This window comes from Rhopalosiphum padi, chromosome 1, assembly GCF_020882245.1.
Source record: "Rhopalosiphum padi isolate XX-2018 chromosome 1, ASM2088224v1, whole genome shotgun sequence".
In the NCBI taxonomy this organism is placed as follows: domain Eukaryota; kingdom Metazoa; phylum Arthropoda; class Insecta; order Hemiptera; family Aphididae; genus Rhopalosiphum; species Rhopalosiphum padi.
The window spans coordinates 71177736-71193792 of NC_083597.1; the positions used below are offsets into that span (position 1 = coordinate 71177736).

Consider the following 16057-nt stretch of genomic DNA (forward strand, 5'->3'; position numbering starts at 1 on the left):
GGACATTACTATCCTCCTAAGTTATTAAAAGTTAAAAGAAATCCAATTTAACACCTCACATAATATAGTAGACACAAAGATAATTCTACTGCAAGAACATTTTGGACGGATGTTTAAGCATGAAAACCAAAATTTATATTCACCGAACTATTTTTATTTGAAAGGGCATCAAATAGATTCGAAATTTGTAGATTTCTAAGGGAACCGCAGTATACTTGGGCTCCAGAATTATAATACGATATCCACCATACGATATTTACGATTAACGTACAATGCGGCTACGAGGTGTATTAAGGACGGCTTTTTTGAAACGAACATGGAAATTTATGTTTTTTGGACCATTTTTAATCGAACAATAGAGATTCGAAATATGTAGTTCAAAGGGGGCACTTGGGGGACTTAGGCTCCAAAAAAAAAATAGTACGATTTCGACTATACGTTATATTTACGATATTACCAGTCATCCGACTGCATGGTACATTTTGGATGGCTTTTTCGTACTGAGTACGGAAATTTATGTTTTCCAAATGGTTTTTAGTTTATTGAAGTATTAACTGTATTTGTAACTTATAAGTTATTACTTATTATTACCTAGTTGAAAAAATGCCAAATTATTCTTGCATATTTTTGGTGCCTAAATAAGGTAAAGCTTTCAACGATCGAGTAACTCTGCCCATTTCTGGTTAATATTTTTATAGGTAAAACTATATAATAGACACAATATTTTAAAACACTATAGTATACATTTATCAAATGTTAATTAAAAGACCAATTGTATTATGTAAACAGAAAAATATTGAATGTATACAAAAATCATTACAATATGAAAAATATCCTTTTTATACGTATTTAGACATATTTCAGTTAATTATTAGTTTACAATGTTTACATTTTAATTCTAAATTCTAAATTGTATATTTATAATGGTGGATTAAAACATACAGATTATAATAAAGATGTTAGCTGGATATATTTTTAATTTCTAGTTTAGAATCAATGTTTAGTTATAAAACATGTATTCCTATAATTTAACAGCAAATAAAACTATGAACTTTTAATAGAATACAAAACAATTATAATATAAGACTTATGTTTACGTAGCACTATTAAATAAATAGTTAGATTTAGATTTTAATACATAATATTTACATAATATTATGATTATGTACATTATGTATTGTGTACTATAGCTGATAACATATTATTATACCACATTACCACTACGAAATATAATTATAAATGTAAATAATTAAACATATATTTGTTTTTCTTATACATATTATTATATACAAATTTGTTTTGACATTAAAAAGTGTAAAACTGGAAACCATATGGGTTTCAGAATAATTGTAATATATTTAAACATAGTATGTTATTGTATTATTGTAATAATATATAATGATGATAATCTATAGTATTGTGGAGAACGTCAGGGTAGCTCGGCTTTCCCTCACGTTTCCAATAATAAAATATTATAAATGTAATTGTATAATTACTAATTAGTATAATAAAAGTATGATATAATAATTATATAATTGTATAATATGTATAAATTTAACGCTATTTGGCTATATTACGATTTACGATAACATAATATTAGTCAAAGTCAATAACAATTTAATTAAATATAGTTTTTTTTTATTTATTTAATTTAACTTTCGGAGAAATTCTAAATTATGTAAAACTTACAAGTAATAACTATAATAGGTTATAAACTTATAATATAATAATATAGTACTATTACATGAGTATTTTTATAATGAATAGAAAAATAATTATTCAGAATACGTAGGTATTTGAATTATTTTATTATTTGAATACTTTACAATATGGGTGGGGAGAGTTAAAACACCTTACTCCCCTATCTACGCTACTGCAGATGAATACATTAATAAATCAATTTATTGACACATTCAACATTTTACTCAAAACACAATGATTTAACTCGTGAGAGCAAGCCCGGATTAAGGATCAATTGGGCCCCGGGACACCATACACTTAGCGGGCCCCCTTTCAACTTTAACTTCAAAATAATTGTACTATTTAATTTTAACAACTGTAGGTAGGCACATAGTATATTATTATTGTATAATTTTGTACTTTACAAACAAAATATATATAAGACTGTTAAATAAATAATTATATCATAACTATAGCTGATCGCGCGCACTTCGTTGGCGTAAAAAATTACAACTCTTAAAAAAAATTAATGAATTATATCATAACATGCTTTGGTTTACACAAATTAATGTAAATATTGGTACATTTTATTTTATTTACATTCATATTTTATCATAAATGTATTTGCAAGTTACATAAGTGGAATGAAGATGATTTAAAAATTATTTTGGTTAGGTATAGGTATTTAATTTTTACATGTGAAAATCCTTACCTATACAATAAATATAATACGTCAATAAAACTATAATATAAGATAAAACTAAATAATTAGGAAATTATTTTAACCACATTATGTACCTATTGCTTGATTAACTGGGAAATTTTTCTTGTGATAATTCCATTCCATCTTTAGGTAATTTGTCTTTAATATACTTTCATACAATATTGTATTTAATTTAATATATATTTTATTGTAATTGTGTGTTAAATATATAAATTAATTATATTAATACATTATACAATTTATTATAAAAAAAAATTGAAATTAGCTATCCCTCCTAAACTAATGATTTAAATAAGTATAAGAAATGGTTTGTCTTTGGACACTATGGTTTGTGGAGGAGATGAAATATTAAGTAACTATCCTATCAATTAACATATTTTTATATTCATTATAGTTATGGAAACTATTTGAATTGATACTTTTATAGTAATAATTTGTTCTTATTATTGTCTTTTTAACTTTAGAAATATATATAACATGAATAGAACTAAATAACATATAAACATGTTCTAATAACATATAATTTTGCTAATAATTAAAATTAAATTGAATTTTAGTTGCCCCTTATAAATTTAGTAAATGCAACTTAATATAACTGGTATCAACCATTCTCTTATCTGTGGTTTAGGAGCTAACTATAGGACCATAGAACCTCAGAACCACGATTAAAGATATATGTACTATATGTTATCCAGGACGGAGCTCGGCTTATCAGTTGTTATCAGTTGCCGCTATTTTCTTGATTGGTAAAATATTTAAGATTTATTCTACAATTTACATCATATTATAGACTAAAGTAGTAAAGTACCTATATTCCATAACAATTTTATTGTTTATTATTTAGTTACTTAATATAATTTAATGTTATTGTATTAAGATATAACTTACAAGAAAAGTCAGTGTAGTGTACAAATGTTTGAAAATTCAGAAAATTAATTATAATGCCTGTTTCGTGTGCTGCGTATGGATGCTCAAACAGATATCAATATGGACAAATTATACATTTCTTTCGGTAAGTTATGTTATAATAATAATGTTATAACCAATCAGTAAGGATATTAAACTTTTAAATAACAAGTTAATGCTCGGAAAATTTATTCTATATCTATTTTAAATTTGTAATTGTATATTCATAGATTTCCTATTTCTAACAACAAGTTGATGTAAAAATGGATAAGTGCAATAAAAAGAAAAAATTTTGAGGCAAGTCAATGAAGTTGGATATGTAGTGTTCATTTTACAGAACAAGACTATCAAGTTAGACCTGGAGCACATAGATTATTGTTAAAAGACCATGCAGTTCCATCAGTATTCCCATCATTTTCGTCCTACCTTCAAACACCAATTAAAATTACTAGGAAACCACCTACATTAAGGAACTGTTGTGGTAAAGGTTTATTGTCATAAATCATGTTAAAATAATTTGTTTTTTTTGTATAATACAAATCTAACTGTAGATTAATTAGAAGACAATATTAATGAATGTAACCACATGTATCCAGTTAGTAATTTTAAGAGCGTGGAAGTACAAACTGACACCTATTATCCAAATGAAGAAATTCTTAGAAATAAAATTAAAATACTACAGCAAAAACTAAGAAGGAAAAATAAAAAAATTGAACATTTAGAAGACTTATTAAGTAATTTAAAAAATAGAGGACTTCTTGAAGATGAACCACAGATTATTATTGCTTTTAATTTTAAAGGTAAGGGTTGGGACTTAGAACTGATTGCTTGTGCTGCCTTAGGCCCTTATAGTAATTATTAAAAATTCTGTTTTATTGTGCACTTTCTTAACTTCATAATAGGAAGGTATTAGATTTATTCAAAAACCAATGTAATAAATAATAAAACTAATAGTAAATAGTACAGTAAAGAAATGAAAGAATTTGCTTTGACGCTACATTATGACTCGCCTAGAGCTTATATATTTTACCGATCATAAATATATATTATGTTTGATTATAAAATAATTGACAGTAAATATAATTTGTTTTAAAGCACAATATTAAGCCTGCCTCATTCATCTTCTATAACACATTGAAAGTATTTGAATATCTTAGTGATAGAGATTGTAACCTAACTTGAATCAATGTCAATTAGGAAAACAATTATATGTGACAGTAATAGTGATAAGTTCATGGGTTACTATGATTTTGGAAATTCCTATGTCGAATCACAAGAAACTCCAGCCTCTGAGGCCTTGGTATTTATGCTTGTAAGTCTGAATGGCAAATGGAAGTGGCCAATTGGCTACTTTTTTCAATCAAAATCTACAGCTTCTATATAAGCCGGCTTAGTGACAACTGCTATTACTATGGCACATGCAGTTGGAGTTAAAGTATGGGAAGTTACTTGTGATGGCACAGCTTCTAATTTATCCACAATGACACATTTAGGCTGTAAACTTATTGGAAGTTATGCTGAAATAAAGAAATCGTTTTATATTCCAGGAATTGAGTGGAAGGTAATATTTTTAATAACAACTGATTTAAATTAATATAATTTATGTATGTCATATTGTATCATAATTTATTTATTTAAATTATAATACTGTTTTTTTATTTTACATACCTGATGCTTGCCATAATTTAAAATTAGCAAGAAATGCCCTAGCAACGTATACAATTTTTAAAAATGAAAATGGTGTTATAAACTGAAATTTTATTGAAGAGTTACATAAAAGTAATATTATTTAATTTAATATTATTCATCACTTTTAGCTCAAAAAAAATGGGTTTGAATTTTGCCAACAAAATAAGTGCATCACATATAGATTGGCAAAAAAATTAACTGCTGAAACACTGAGCTTTTCTACAGCTGATGCTTTAGAAGTATTAAATTGTCTTAATGTTCCTGAATTTAAAAATGGTGAGTCGTATAATCAAGTAATTAGTAGTAGCATTGATTATAAATTCTATATTTTTAATTTTAGTTAACTATTAAGTTCATTTGTACTGTAGATCGGTTGTTTGATTTTTTTGAATACTCGTAGTCTTTTTGAAAAGGCTTTAAGAAACCTCTGTACCAAAACAATGTTGAAAAACAAAAGGACATAATTTTACTACTAATAGAATACTTGTGAGAGGTATTCCTATTTGTTTAACTTCACAAAAAACATTTGTTATCGGTTAGTTATTTTTTCTATATTTTATAGTTAGAAATATTTATGTTTATACTTACTACATAAGTATATTATGTCATATTTATACATTATAATTATAATTTTAAAATATTTAACTAAATTATTTAGTACTGCGAAATCAATATTTAGCATTGCTAAAGATTTATTATTTAATACTCAGTATAAATATCTCCTGACTTCTAAGTTATCTCAGGATCACCTCAAAATATTTTTTTCAAAAATTCAGCAAGACTGGAAATAATAATAATCCAAGTGTGATTGAATTTCGAACAGCTAGGAAAAAATTGTTATTAAAAAATTCAGTATCTGCAAACTGTATTTTAATGGATAGTATAAGTACAGAAAGTGTATTTGAAATTCGATGGGGGAAAAAAGTTGAAAGTTCAGAATGTGAAGAAAATTTTGATGATGATAACTTGACAGAACTAGATTTAGATGAACTGTTTTGATGTTTTAAAAGATAATGTCCTTTATTACATTTGTAGTTTTATTGTAAAAAAAAATATTTAAGAAAATTGACTACAACATGCGCAGAAAGCCTTTTAGAAGGTTAAACTCTACATAGTTATTGTCATAGGAATTCATTTACTTTATTCGTAAATTTAAAAAATAGGGGTGGTTTGGTTAAAAGTTCTGTCAATGTTATCCAAATAGTCACATTTGTTGAATTTACTTTGATCGAACTTACAAATTTAATTATTTAATTAATTCAATAATAACTGTCTTTATTCTTTAAGTCCTGCTATAGATAATATATTATCTATATCTGTGATAAGCGCTAACCAGTGATGACTGGCATGATGTTAAAAACGGTTGCATATGTTTATATCCGTGTGCGATGCGAGACATTGGTAGAATGAGAAGAAAATAAAATAAAAAAACTAATAATTAACTATAAGTACGACTGTTACGAGACGACATAGGACGACAATTATAAATAAACTGACGGAATTTATTGAACAATAACATAAGTCATAACTTCTGTCGTTGGCCAAGTGGACGACGAGCGATCACACAGGGTGTTTCCGACGTCTGCGGTCGGATAAACGCTTTCGGTGAGTAGCAACATTTCCCCGTCGACTGCCGTTTGATGAAAAGGCGGCGACTCAATTATAGTCAAATTGTGCGACATTGGTTTACAAAATGGCGGTGTGTATAGTGAGCCGTGCGTACCAAGGGTACCGTAAAATGCGTGGCGGCGGATGTCGAGCTTTTCAGTTTTCGTGCTTAGGCTAACTGGCTATTCGGCGGCCAGTGGTCGCGGATATCGATATTCGGTATTTTATTGTCATCCCACCGCCAGCCAAACTGTAGATAAAATATAGGTATGGTTGACGATTTTTTCAATAAGTGCCGTTTAATCGAAATTGATGACGAATGGCATTCATTTCGTTTTCGAAAACTCGGCATTGATACTTCGTCGTCGTCAAAAATTCGAAATACACAACGACGATAGGACACGGTTTTAAATAAGTACTACTTTTGATTATTATTTCGACGTTGTCGAAGACGCGATTCGATCTGAAGACAACCCTACGTCCCAATGCCAATAATGATTATAATGATGAATATCAACACAAATTCCTCTTAACTACGGTCTTCAAGAGTAGCACAGGTTTGCCTCTGAATCGGTAACTGTCAAATTGTTTTGCATTCTTAAACTATTAAAATTTCTGGTCCATGGTTGTCAATATTGTTGCGGATTACTAATGTCTTAGGAGGCATTATTTTTAAAATCCCTGCTAATGATCATTCATTTTGATGATTCTGTGTCCTGTGGAATCCTAACACAACATTTATAAACTATCATAAGATAACATTTCTTGAGTCATGGTTTAAGACAAGTACAATTTTCTAAAATAGCGACTTATTCTATTGTAGAGAGTACAAGGGCTACAAGTCTTTATTGTTTGATATGTCACTCAAGTACTAGACATAAAACCAGCAATATTGTATGCATCTAACAGCTGTGCATTTTACAATTGTTGTTTATACATTTTATATCTACTATTTTTATTTAATTAAATTATATTTAATGTTAATGCTATAATTTATTTCAGACCTCTTTTTAAGTACACAAACACAAATATCTTCAAGTAATATGGCTTCTGCTTTAGAAGAAAGAGAAGAACTAAGTTCAAAATGTTTTATATGCAATGTCAAAGTTACAACTCGTTCATCATACAATATCTATTGTACTTTTATGCCTCAAAGAGAGTTATTGTTAATAGATGTCATGTCTAAAATACTTAAAAAGGTTTTAAATCCTTCTCAAATGAGAAGCTCACTATTGTGTCGAAGGCAAGTATTGTTCAGTTTTATTGTTAAACCAACCTGTCGCAATTAAAAGCTTGTAGTTATAGTGGTTATATCTATAATATTATATGTAAATTGTTTTTTAGGTGCTTTACACTTTTTGATGAGTTGGATCAGATATCTACACGTTTCAAAAAGCTTCAAACTGACATTATTAAACGTTACACTTCTACTTGTAACGAATATAAAGATGAACATTTTTTTAAAATTGTGAATAGTATGACTCCGATAAAAATTGAAGAACTTTCACACAGTGAACAAGAAAATGATAACAAATCCTTTAATGATGATGATGAAAATAGCGAAAAATCATCCATAGCTTTAAATGAGGTAAACATTAAAAATAATTTTTAAATTTAGAGCAGAGCATAGGTGTTATTGTATTTTAGTTTTTTAAGTAGTTTAAAAGCTCATTAAATTTCATGTAACTCCTATATTATGATTCTGAACAAAGATTGTATTTTACGACATTCTTGAAGAATCAAATGTAAACAAGAGGTAATCTGTAAAAAAAAAAAGACCTGAAGTAAAAACAACTGACTTAGAATATGTAAATTAAAATAAGTAATTAGTGATTTCTAATATTATAATAGCGATTAAATAATTAAATATATTGTTTTCTATATGTATATTAATAAAACAGTTTTTTAATTTTAATAAAAGTATGTTGATAAGTCAAATATTAATTATTCATTTTTAGTTAGAAATTGTTATAGATTTGTTGTTGGCATTTATAATAAATTACTTATTACCAGGTCCGGATTGAACCAACAAGCTATCGAGAAAATCTCGGTGGGCCATGTAAAATTTTGAACGGTAACCAAAAAATGAGGGAGAGCAAACCTTTTCAAAAACCCCCAAATTATTGAATATTAGGGTTACTTAATACTTAATACTTATCAGTTATCATATATAATACAATTTTAGCCTACCCTAAAATTTAATCAAATCTCAACCTATGAATGGGCCCATAGAAATTTAAAATCTCGGTAGGCCTAAATGTCTCAATCCATCACTACTTATTACTAAATTTTTAAATTGTACTTACAAATTATGTTTTAATGTTAAATATATTAATAACTTATCCGTTGCTGGTATAAAAACTAAAACTGAAATTATAGTTGTATATATATTTTTTTTAATTTCATAGGTTAATTCTAGATATTGGTTATTTATCTTAAAACTAGTTATACTATCAGAATTTAGGTACATAAAATATTTTCTATTTTAAATAATAATTTTTTTTTTTTTGAACTACCTACATTGATCAATTACCAATATTCTATTGTAATAATATAGTAATTTATTGTTTTAAATATACCTAATTCAATTATTTACTATGAAAAAATTAGAAATATTAAGGAAAAGAGGTTTCTATTATTTTTTTTTATGAATATAAGCAAAATTTTATTTTTATTATTCTGATAGATTGTTGAGAATATCATCAGTAACATACAAGCTGATGAAACTATGGACAACGATGAAGAAATTAAAGAATGTACTTCTGATACTTCAAAAGATAAAATTGTACTAATTAATGAAAAGGTTACAGAACATATTGATGCAGTAGATATCCCTTTATCTGTTGTTGAAGAATCAACCTGTGAAACAAGTGAGGATTAACATAAATTTTAAATATTCAAACATGAATTTTTAGTATTAAAAAAAAAGTTGATTTAAAAATAATATATAATAATTTTAATTTTAATTTTCAAGAATCAAGGAAACTAAGTGTTGATAATAATTACAAATGTGAGCAATGTGATGATTCTTTTCTTCAAGCTTCAGATTTAAAGAATCATTTTAATATGGTTCATAAAAGTACTAAAAGTTTCTTTTGTTCTGTTTGCGATAAAAGTTTTTCAACCAAACAAGCATTAAATAATCATTTGTCCAAAGAACATAACACTTTAGATAAAAAGACAATTAATGATCAAGTTGATTCAATTTCTCCAGCAGTTAAAAGTTTGTTTTGCATATATATATTTATCTTAAAATATATATTTATTTATCTTTTATTTATAATTCATAGCTGAAAATGAAACCTCCATTTGTGATACGGATTCAAACATAGTCAGTGAAGCTAGTACTGATTATATAAATGATGCTCCCGAAGGTGTGGTAATTGACGTGAAACCTGAATTTTCCATTGATAATAGCATGTATTTAGAGGAAGTTGTACAAGAAGAAAATGAAGATGATGATTTTGAATGGAAAGAAGAACAACAACTTAACTATATTGAAGAAAATATCATAGAAGATAGTTCAAGTGCAATTGATGAAACAATAACCCCTTCATCGGGATCAGAAAAATCTGATAAAAAACGAAAAAAAAGAGGTAGCTCACGTTCTGGTGAACGTGCATGTTTGCCAGCTATACATAGTTGTATACTTTGTGGAAAAAAATGGAGGACAGTCACAGAGTTAAAATCTCATGTACAATCGCACAGTTCTCTTAGGCCTTATGTCTGTGAGGTAATTTATCATTTATATTATGTTTTTTCAATTTATTTATAATCTTAATGTTATTTTTAGATATGTGGTCAAGCATATAAAATGAAAAAAGCTTTAGACGTGCACATTGGAATGCACAATGGTATACATCCTTTTACTTGTGAATACTGTAATAAGTCTTTTACACAAAAAGTTGGTCTACAAAAACATATTCCCATCCATACTGGATATACACGGTTTCAATGTGATTTGTGTGGGAAGCGATTTATTCATCAAAAAAGTTTTCATATACATACAATGACTCATACAGGTGAAAAACATGTTAAATGCTCTGAGTGTGGTTTGGCTGTTTTATCTCAATCACATCTTAAGCGACATTTAAGAGTTCATACTGGAGAGCGACCATATGCTTGTCCAATATGTGGCAAACGTTTTGCAGAAAAGTATAACATGAACGCTCATGTGCATATTCACGAAAATAACTCAGGAAATGCACCAAGGAGAAATAGAAATCATATGTGAGTCAATTATTTGTTTATTGTTATTTGTTGTGCTCAAAAAATAAAAAAAAAATTGGATTCAAATTTATAGTAAATAATTGTTATAAGCAGGACTTTAAGTTCATGCACTAAAAATGCATAAATTAGCATACATCTAAACATTGGCAAAATATGCACTAAAAAGTTTGGAAATATGCATTCATATTAGATAACATTTTTAAAATAGGTACAATGTAAAAAAATCATAGGCAAATTTTAAAATAATTAGATAAAACATCAATTCATTTTAAAAGTATTTTATTCCTTTTAATTTTTATTCACTTTAAAATAGTCAAAAATTAATAAAAATAAATCAAAACTAATACTATCATTTTGTAAATAGGAAAATAAATAAAATATTTTTTTATGTAATAATATGCACTAATAATCCTAAAAAAATCTACTATATGATAAATATGCCTTTACACCCAAAATATGCATAAACATGCACTATTAAATTTTATATAATTATTACTATTTTTATGAAATGGATTTGTATCTCAGTTAGCATGTTTTCCTGTGTAGCAAAAAATACATGCAAATGCATGAACATACAAGCCCTGGTTATAAGTATCTTATTACATTTTATAATATAGTATAATTAATAAGTAAATTATTTTTATAAAATCGAAAATGTATAACTTTAATTTACCCTACACAATAATGTTTTAATCAACATCATTTTTTTTTTAAATTAAAAAATTATAGACAATTTTGTGTCCTCAAGAAGTTCAATAAGACTGATATCCAATATGTTTTTAACTTAAATTTTTATATTTTATTTAAATATTAGGCAATGATTTAAATTTTAAATAGTTACTAAAGTGTGTTGTAAATTTGTTTGAAAAACAATTTACATACTAATTAAGCACTATTTAAATAAACAGTATTTACAACAATTAAATGTTATTCAATTTTTAATTTTTATTTACTAGATGTCAATTGTGTGGTATGAGTTATGATCGAAAACATAAACTTGAATATCATTTAGCTTCAGCACATAACAAAATTGACAGTAAACTTTCTCAAGATCAAGAATTGGTGCAATTACAACAACCAAAAATTGAATACTTTCAAGAAGTAAGAGAATATGTTTTTAATATTTTTATTTTAGAATATTTATACTAAGTTCAAACAAAGAGAATAAAATCAGTACTTAACAGTATTATGCATATAAAAAAATTTAAATTGTATTTTTAAAAAAACCTTTAGTACACCATTGCCTTCAACTTATTACCTACTGGCTGCTGCTTAAACACCATGTAAATGATATTTTAATTTTAAAGAACGAATATCATACATTTGTTATGAAGAAATGAGTCAAATTAAATAAAAAGAAAATCAAATTATTCAAATTATTGTTGTTCCTTCTTGGAATTATGGTGAAATAAGATACATTATTCTTCTCTTTTTTAGTTATGTGAGTCACTTATCAACAGTGGTGTGGAAGTCCAAAATTTAACTTAAAAAATTAGGCACCTCTACTTAAAATTTGTATACTCAATGACAAAAGTAATCTTCTACCTATTAAATTCCCCTAAGACAATTGCCATAAGTAAATATATTTTTTGGCGCCACTGCTTATCGATCATTATTCAAACAATTTGAACCCAAAATGTAGAAATTTATCTTATACTTGTTTTAAAAACAATTTTGAAATACCTGCTAAATCAATCTCAAATTTTACATTTCTAATGTTCTAGTTTCTTGATTTTAATTATTTAATAATTAATATAAGATTTTTTATGTAAACATAAGCGAGAAAGTGTATGTATATATTTTTGTATGATGTCCTCTTAAAAGGTCCAGTCCTGATTTTTCAAATTTTTTGCAATCCCATAAAATTAAAAAATTAATGTTTTTTAGTTATTACCTTAATTATGATAATTTTCCCCTATTTTACTTGTCCACTGACAATCTATTTTGGGGTGAGGGATTATTCTAACACTTCATAGATGAAACTCTCAGAAGAATTTTCGGATTATAATAACTTTTGTTCTATCTAAAAGAAGAAAACTACAACCCTCCTTGAACTGCAATTTTTTATTTTGATTTTAATGTTTGATTTCAAACATTGTTATACAATAATAAATAAGCATAAAATTGTCTTTTTTTTAAGTCATATTTTAATGTTAGAAATTAAAATTAATATGTTTAAATTTATTATTTAGAATTCCCAAGGTCATCAAATCATCAATGTGGATAATAATGCTATTGAACACAATGGTAGCACTACAATGATAACAGTTAGTGGTGTCAAACTTCCAATATCCTTAGATGGTGCTCCAATTATGGTTACTACGATGCCACAAGAATCCCATACTACCAATCTTGTACCGCTCAACATACCTACAGGTCCTCTTCTTACTTACAGGCCATCAAACACAAATGATAATAATGATCAACAGATGGTTGATGGTTCACAAAACTCTTATATGCCACAAAATCCTGTTACAATACAATTGTCTTAAAATAGTAAGTTTATAGGTATAAATAAAACGAGGAATGTAACTTCAAAAATCACAAAAGGAGCCTCTAAAATCCCTGAATTTAACATTTTGTAATGAGATTAAATTATAGATAGTAGTTCTACTAACTACTTACATTTCTTAATTATTTTAAGTTGTTTATACGTAGTAAGTTAGGGTCTATTATTGTTTTATGCACAACTTTTATTCTTATTATTAATGAATAATAATATAACGCAATTAATTTTTTAACAGTCGCTATACATTTGTTTTGATCAATTGATAGATTGTTACTATTTTTATTTATTTATCAAAAATTGACAAAATAGGATATTAAATATGATATTTATTATGCTTTAATATGATAATATTAATTCTGTGAATACCATTGAAGATCATTAAAATATATAAAGTTATATACTAGTTAGTAAATACAAAAAAAAAAAAAAACTCTTAAATTAGTATTTTTAAATGTTTGTTCATATAAGCGATTATTTTAGTAAGCTTAAAAGAAAATTTGAATAATATAGTTATATATTACAATGCTTTAAATTATTTTAATTGTATTATTTGTTTAAAATATATCACTAAAATTATTTTTTAAAAATGGATTATCTCCAAAAAAAATAAAAGAACTGGTAATGATCAAAAATTAAAGTTTAACCCGTGTTAAGCAATTATAACTTTACTATTCATTCAAGTTTGAAATATTTAAATTACAGCTACGAATTACTAGTTATTTAAAAAATCAAATCTCATTTAATAGGTTGTTAAGAATTATTGAAAACATTATTTTTTTTTTAATATAATTATTTTAGTTTTAATTGGACATCACAATTTTCATTTTTTAAAGTTATTTTATGTTTTAACCAATTTTTATTTTATTTGTTGTTGATACTTTCTTAAAATTTTTATCATATTTTTTTATTTATGTGATATTTAAAATATTTACATTTTAGTGTCAAACTAAAAATCTCGTTTTTTTCATGAACAATTTTATGTTTATTAAAATAATACTTAAATTTTAAGTAGATGATTAAAAATTCGATTTTTTTAATGCAATTTATTTTTCAAAATAATTTTAAGAAACCGTATTGATTAATTTTAAATCATTTAACTTGTAGTTTTACATTCAATTATAGTAATAATCACAAAAACCTATAATAATTTATAATAGACATTTTATCTAAATAGAGTTTCAAATATTATTTTATGAATCTAATATTATTATTAAAATATTGTAACATAATTAACAGTTATTTATGTATTGTTATAACTTTAACATATCCTTTCCTTTTAGACATAAAAACATAAAAAGACAACATTTTAATATAGTTAACTAATGTTATTTTGAAATTAATTTCTTTTTAAAAACGTGGCCATTTATGATTTATTTTATATTTATAATTATTGAAAACAAAAATGTTTGACTGATTTTTTTTATATAGGCAATAAGATAAATTCACTTTTTATTTTAATGTTTTGCATTTTTACTATATATTGTATATTATTAGTTAGGTGATTTTTTTTTATTGTTTAACTCATTTAACATTGTTTATTGTTGTAATTTTAAAAGAAAAATTTTTTGTGATTTAAAGTTTTTATTTTCATGCAAAAATAAACATAAAATAAATATCTTTTAAACCTACTATTTATGTTTATTTTAAACATAAAAATTGATAATGAATTTTGATTTAAAAAAAAAGTCTTCTTTTTTAATAATATATAATACTTTTTACTTATCTTGTAAATGTTGATTAAGTGCCATTGGGTATTAAAAATGTGTTGGTTTATAATTTATAATTTTTATGTTTTTATTTAAAATATGCTTTACAATACCATTTTTTTTTTTTAAGCAATAACTGATTATTTATTTCATATATTACTGTTAGGTTATTATTGAAGATTATTTATAATAGAATGATTTTTTATTAAGTCAATAATAATATTTTTGCTAGATTATTAGAATATAATTATTATTATGTGTATTTTGTAATTTTCATATGTATGAATTTTTCTATTAAACAATATATTTTGATATTTTGATACTAATTTTTAGTATTTAGATATACTATTATATTCAGTATAATTGTTTATGATATTCTATTGTGTTTCCTTATTATTAATTATTTGTAGTTGTGTTATTGATGGTCAACTTTTTAAATTTGAATTCAAGCCTATCAAAATTAAATTATTGAATTAATTAAATGTCTTGGTAATAAGTAATAACCAATAATTATATAATAAATTATGATAATGATACTATTGATTTCTATAATGTATATTATTAATATTTTATCAATATTCAATAGTCAATACTATGGTATATTTTAAGTATTCTATACAATAAGCTAAAGCAATAACTTGTGTATATAAAACTTATATGATTAAGTGTCATTTTGTACATGCATTTTTAACAATAAAAAAATCACATATTAGATTAGTATTTCTTGTTATGAAATAATTTTGAAAATTAGTTAAAATGTACTACTGTTGTTACAACATAAAAGTATATTTAACAGTTCAATTGTTCTATATTGTTATTTATACAACCATAAACTAATGTTAGAAGAGTCAAAGAGGTGACTTAATAAGTTGTAGTAGTTGTACTGTTATAGACAATCGAGTCAACTCAGCCAGTTTTTGTATTAGTGTGCAAGTAAATCAGTTGTCAGTCACAACTTATTTAATATAATACATGATGTTAAAAAATTATACTTTTTGTATGATA

At 25.3% G+C, this 16057-nt stretch overlaps 1 protein-coding gene and 1 pseudogene across 5 annotated transcripts; both read left to right on the forward strand.

Annotated features, from left to right (window-relative positions):
* Nucleotides 1-3140: 3140 nt before the first annotated feature.
* Nucleotides 3141-4412, forward strand: LOC132926659 (THAP domain-containing protein 1-like; annotated as a pseudogene).
* Nucleotides 4413-4557: 145 nt separating this feature from the next.
* On the forward strand, nt 4558-15772 carry LOC132931666 (zinc finger protein 484-like). 5 transcript variants are annotated; one of them, XM_060997572.1, is made up of 10 exons: nt 4558-4871; nt 5128-5275; nt 7610-7850; nt 7952-8195; nt 9294-9477; nt 9582-9830; nt 9898-10340; nt 10401-10837; nt 11794-11938; nt 13030-15772. In XM_060997572.1, the coding sequence occupies exons 1-10, from the start codon at nt 4722-4724 to the stop codon at nt 13327-13329; spliced, it is 2541 nt and encodes an 846-aa protein (XP_060853555.1). In that variant the 5' UTR covers nt 4558-4721; the 3' UTR covers nt 13330-15772. The 5 variants fall into 5 exon arrangements, with proteins under 5 accessions (XP_060853555.1, XP_060853556.1, XP_060853557.1 ...); XM_060997573.1 differs by lacking the exons at nt 4558-4871; nt 5128-5275 and adding an exon at nt 6321-6604; XM_060997574.1 differs by lacking the exons at nt 4558-4871; nt 5128-5275 and adding an exon at nt 6648-6874.
* The last annotated feature ends 285 nt before the right edge of the window (nt 15773-16057 follow it).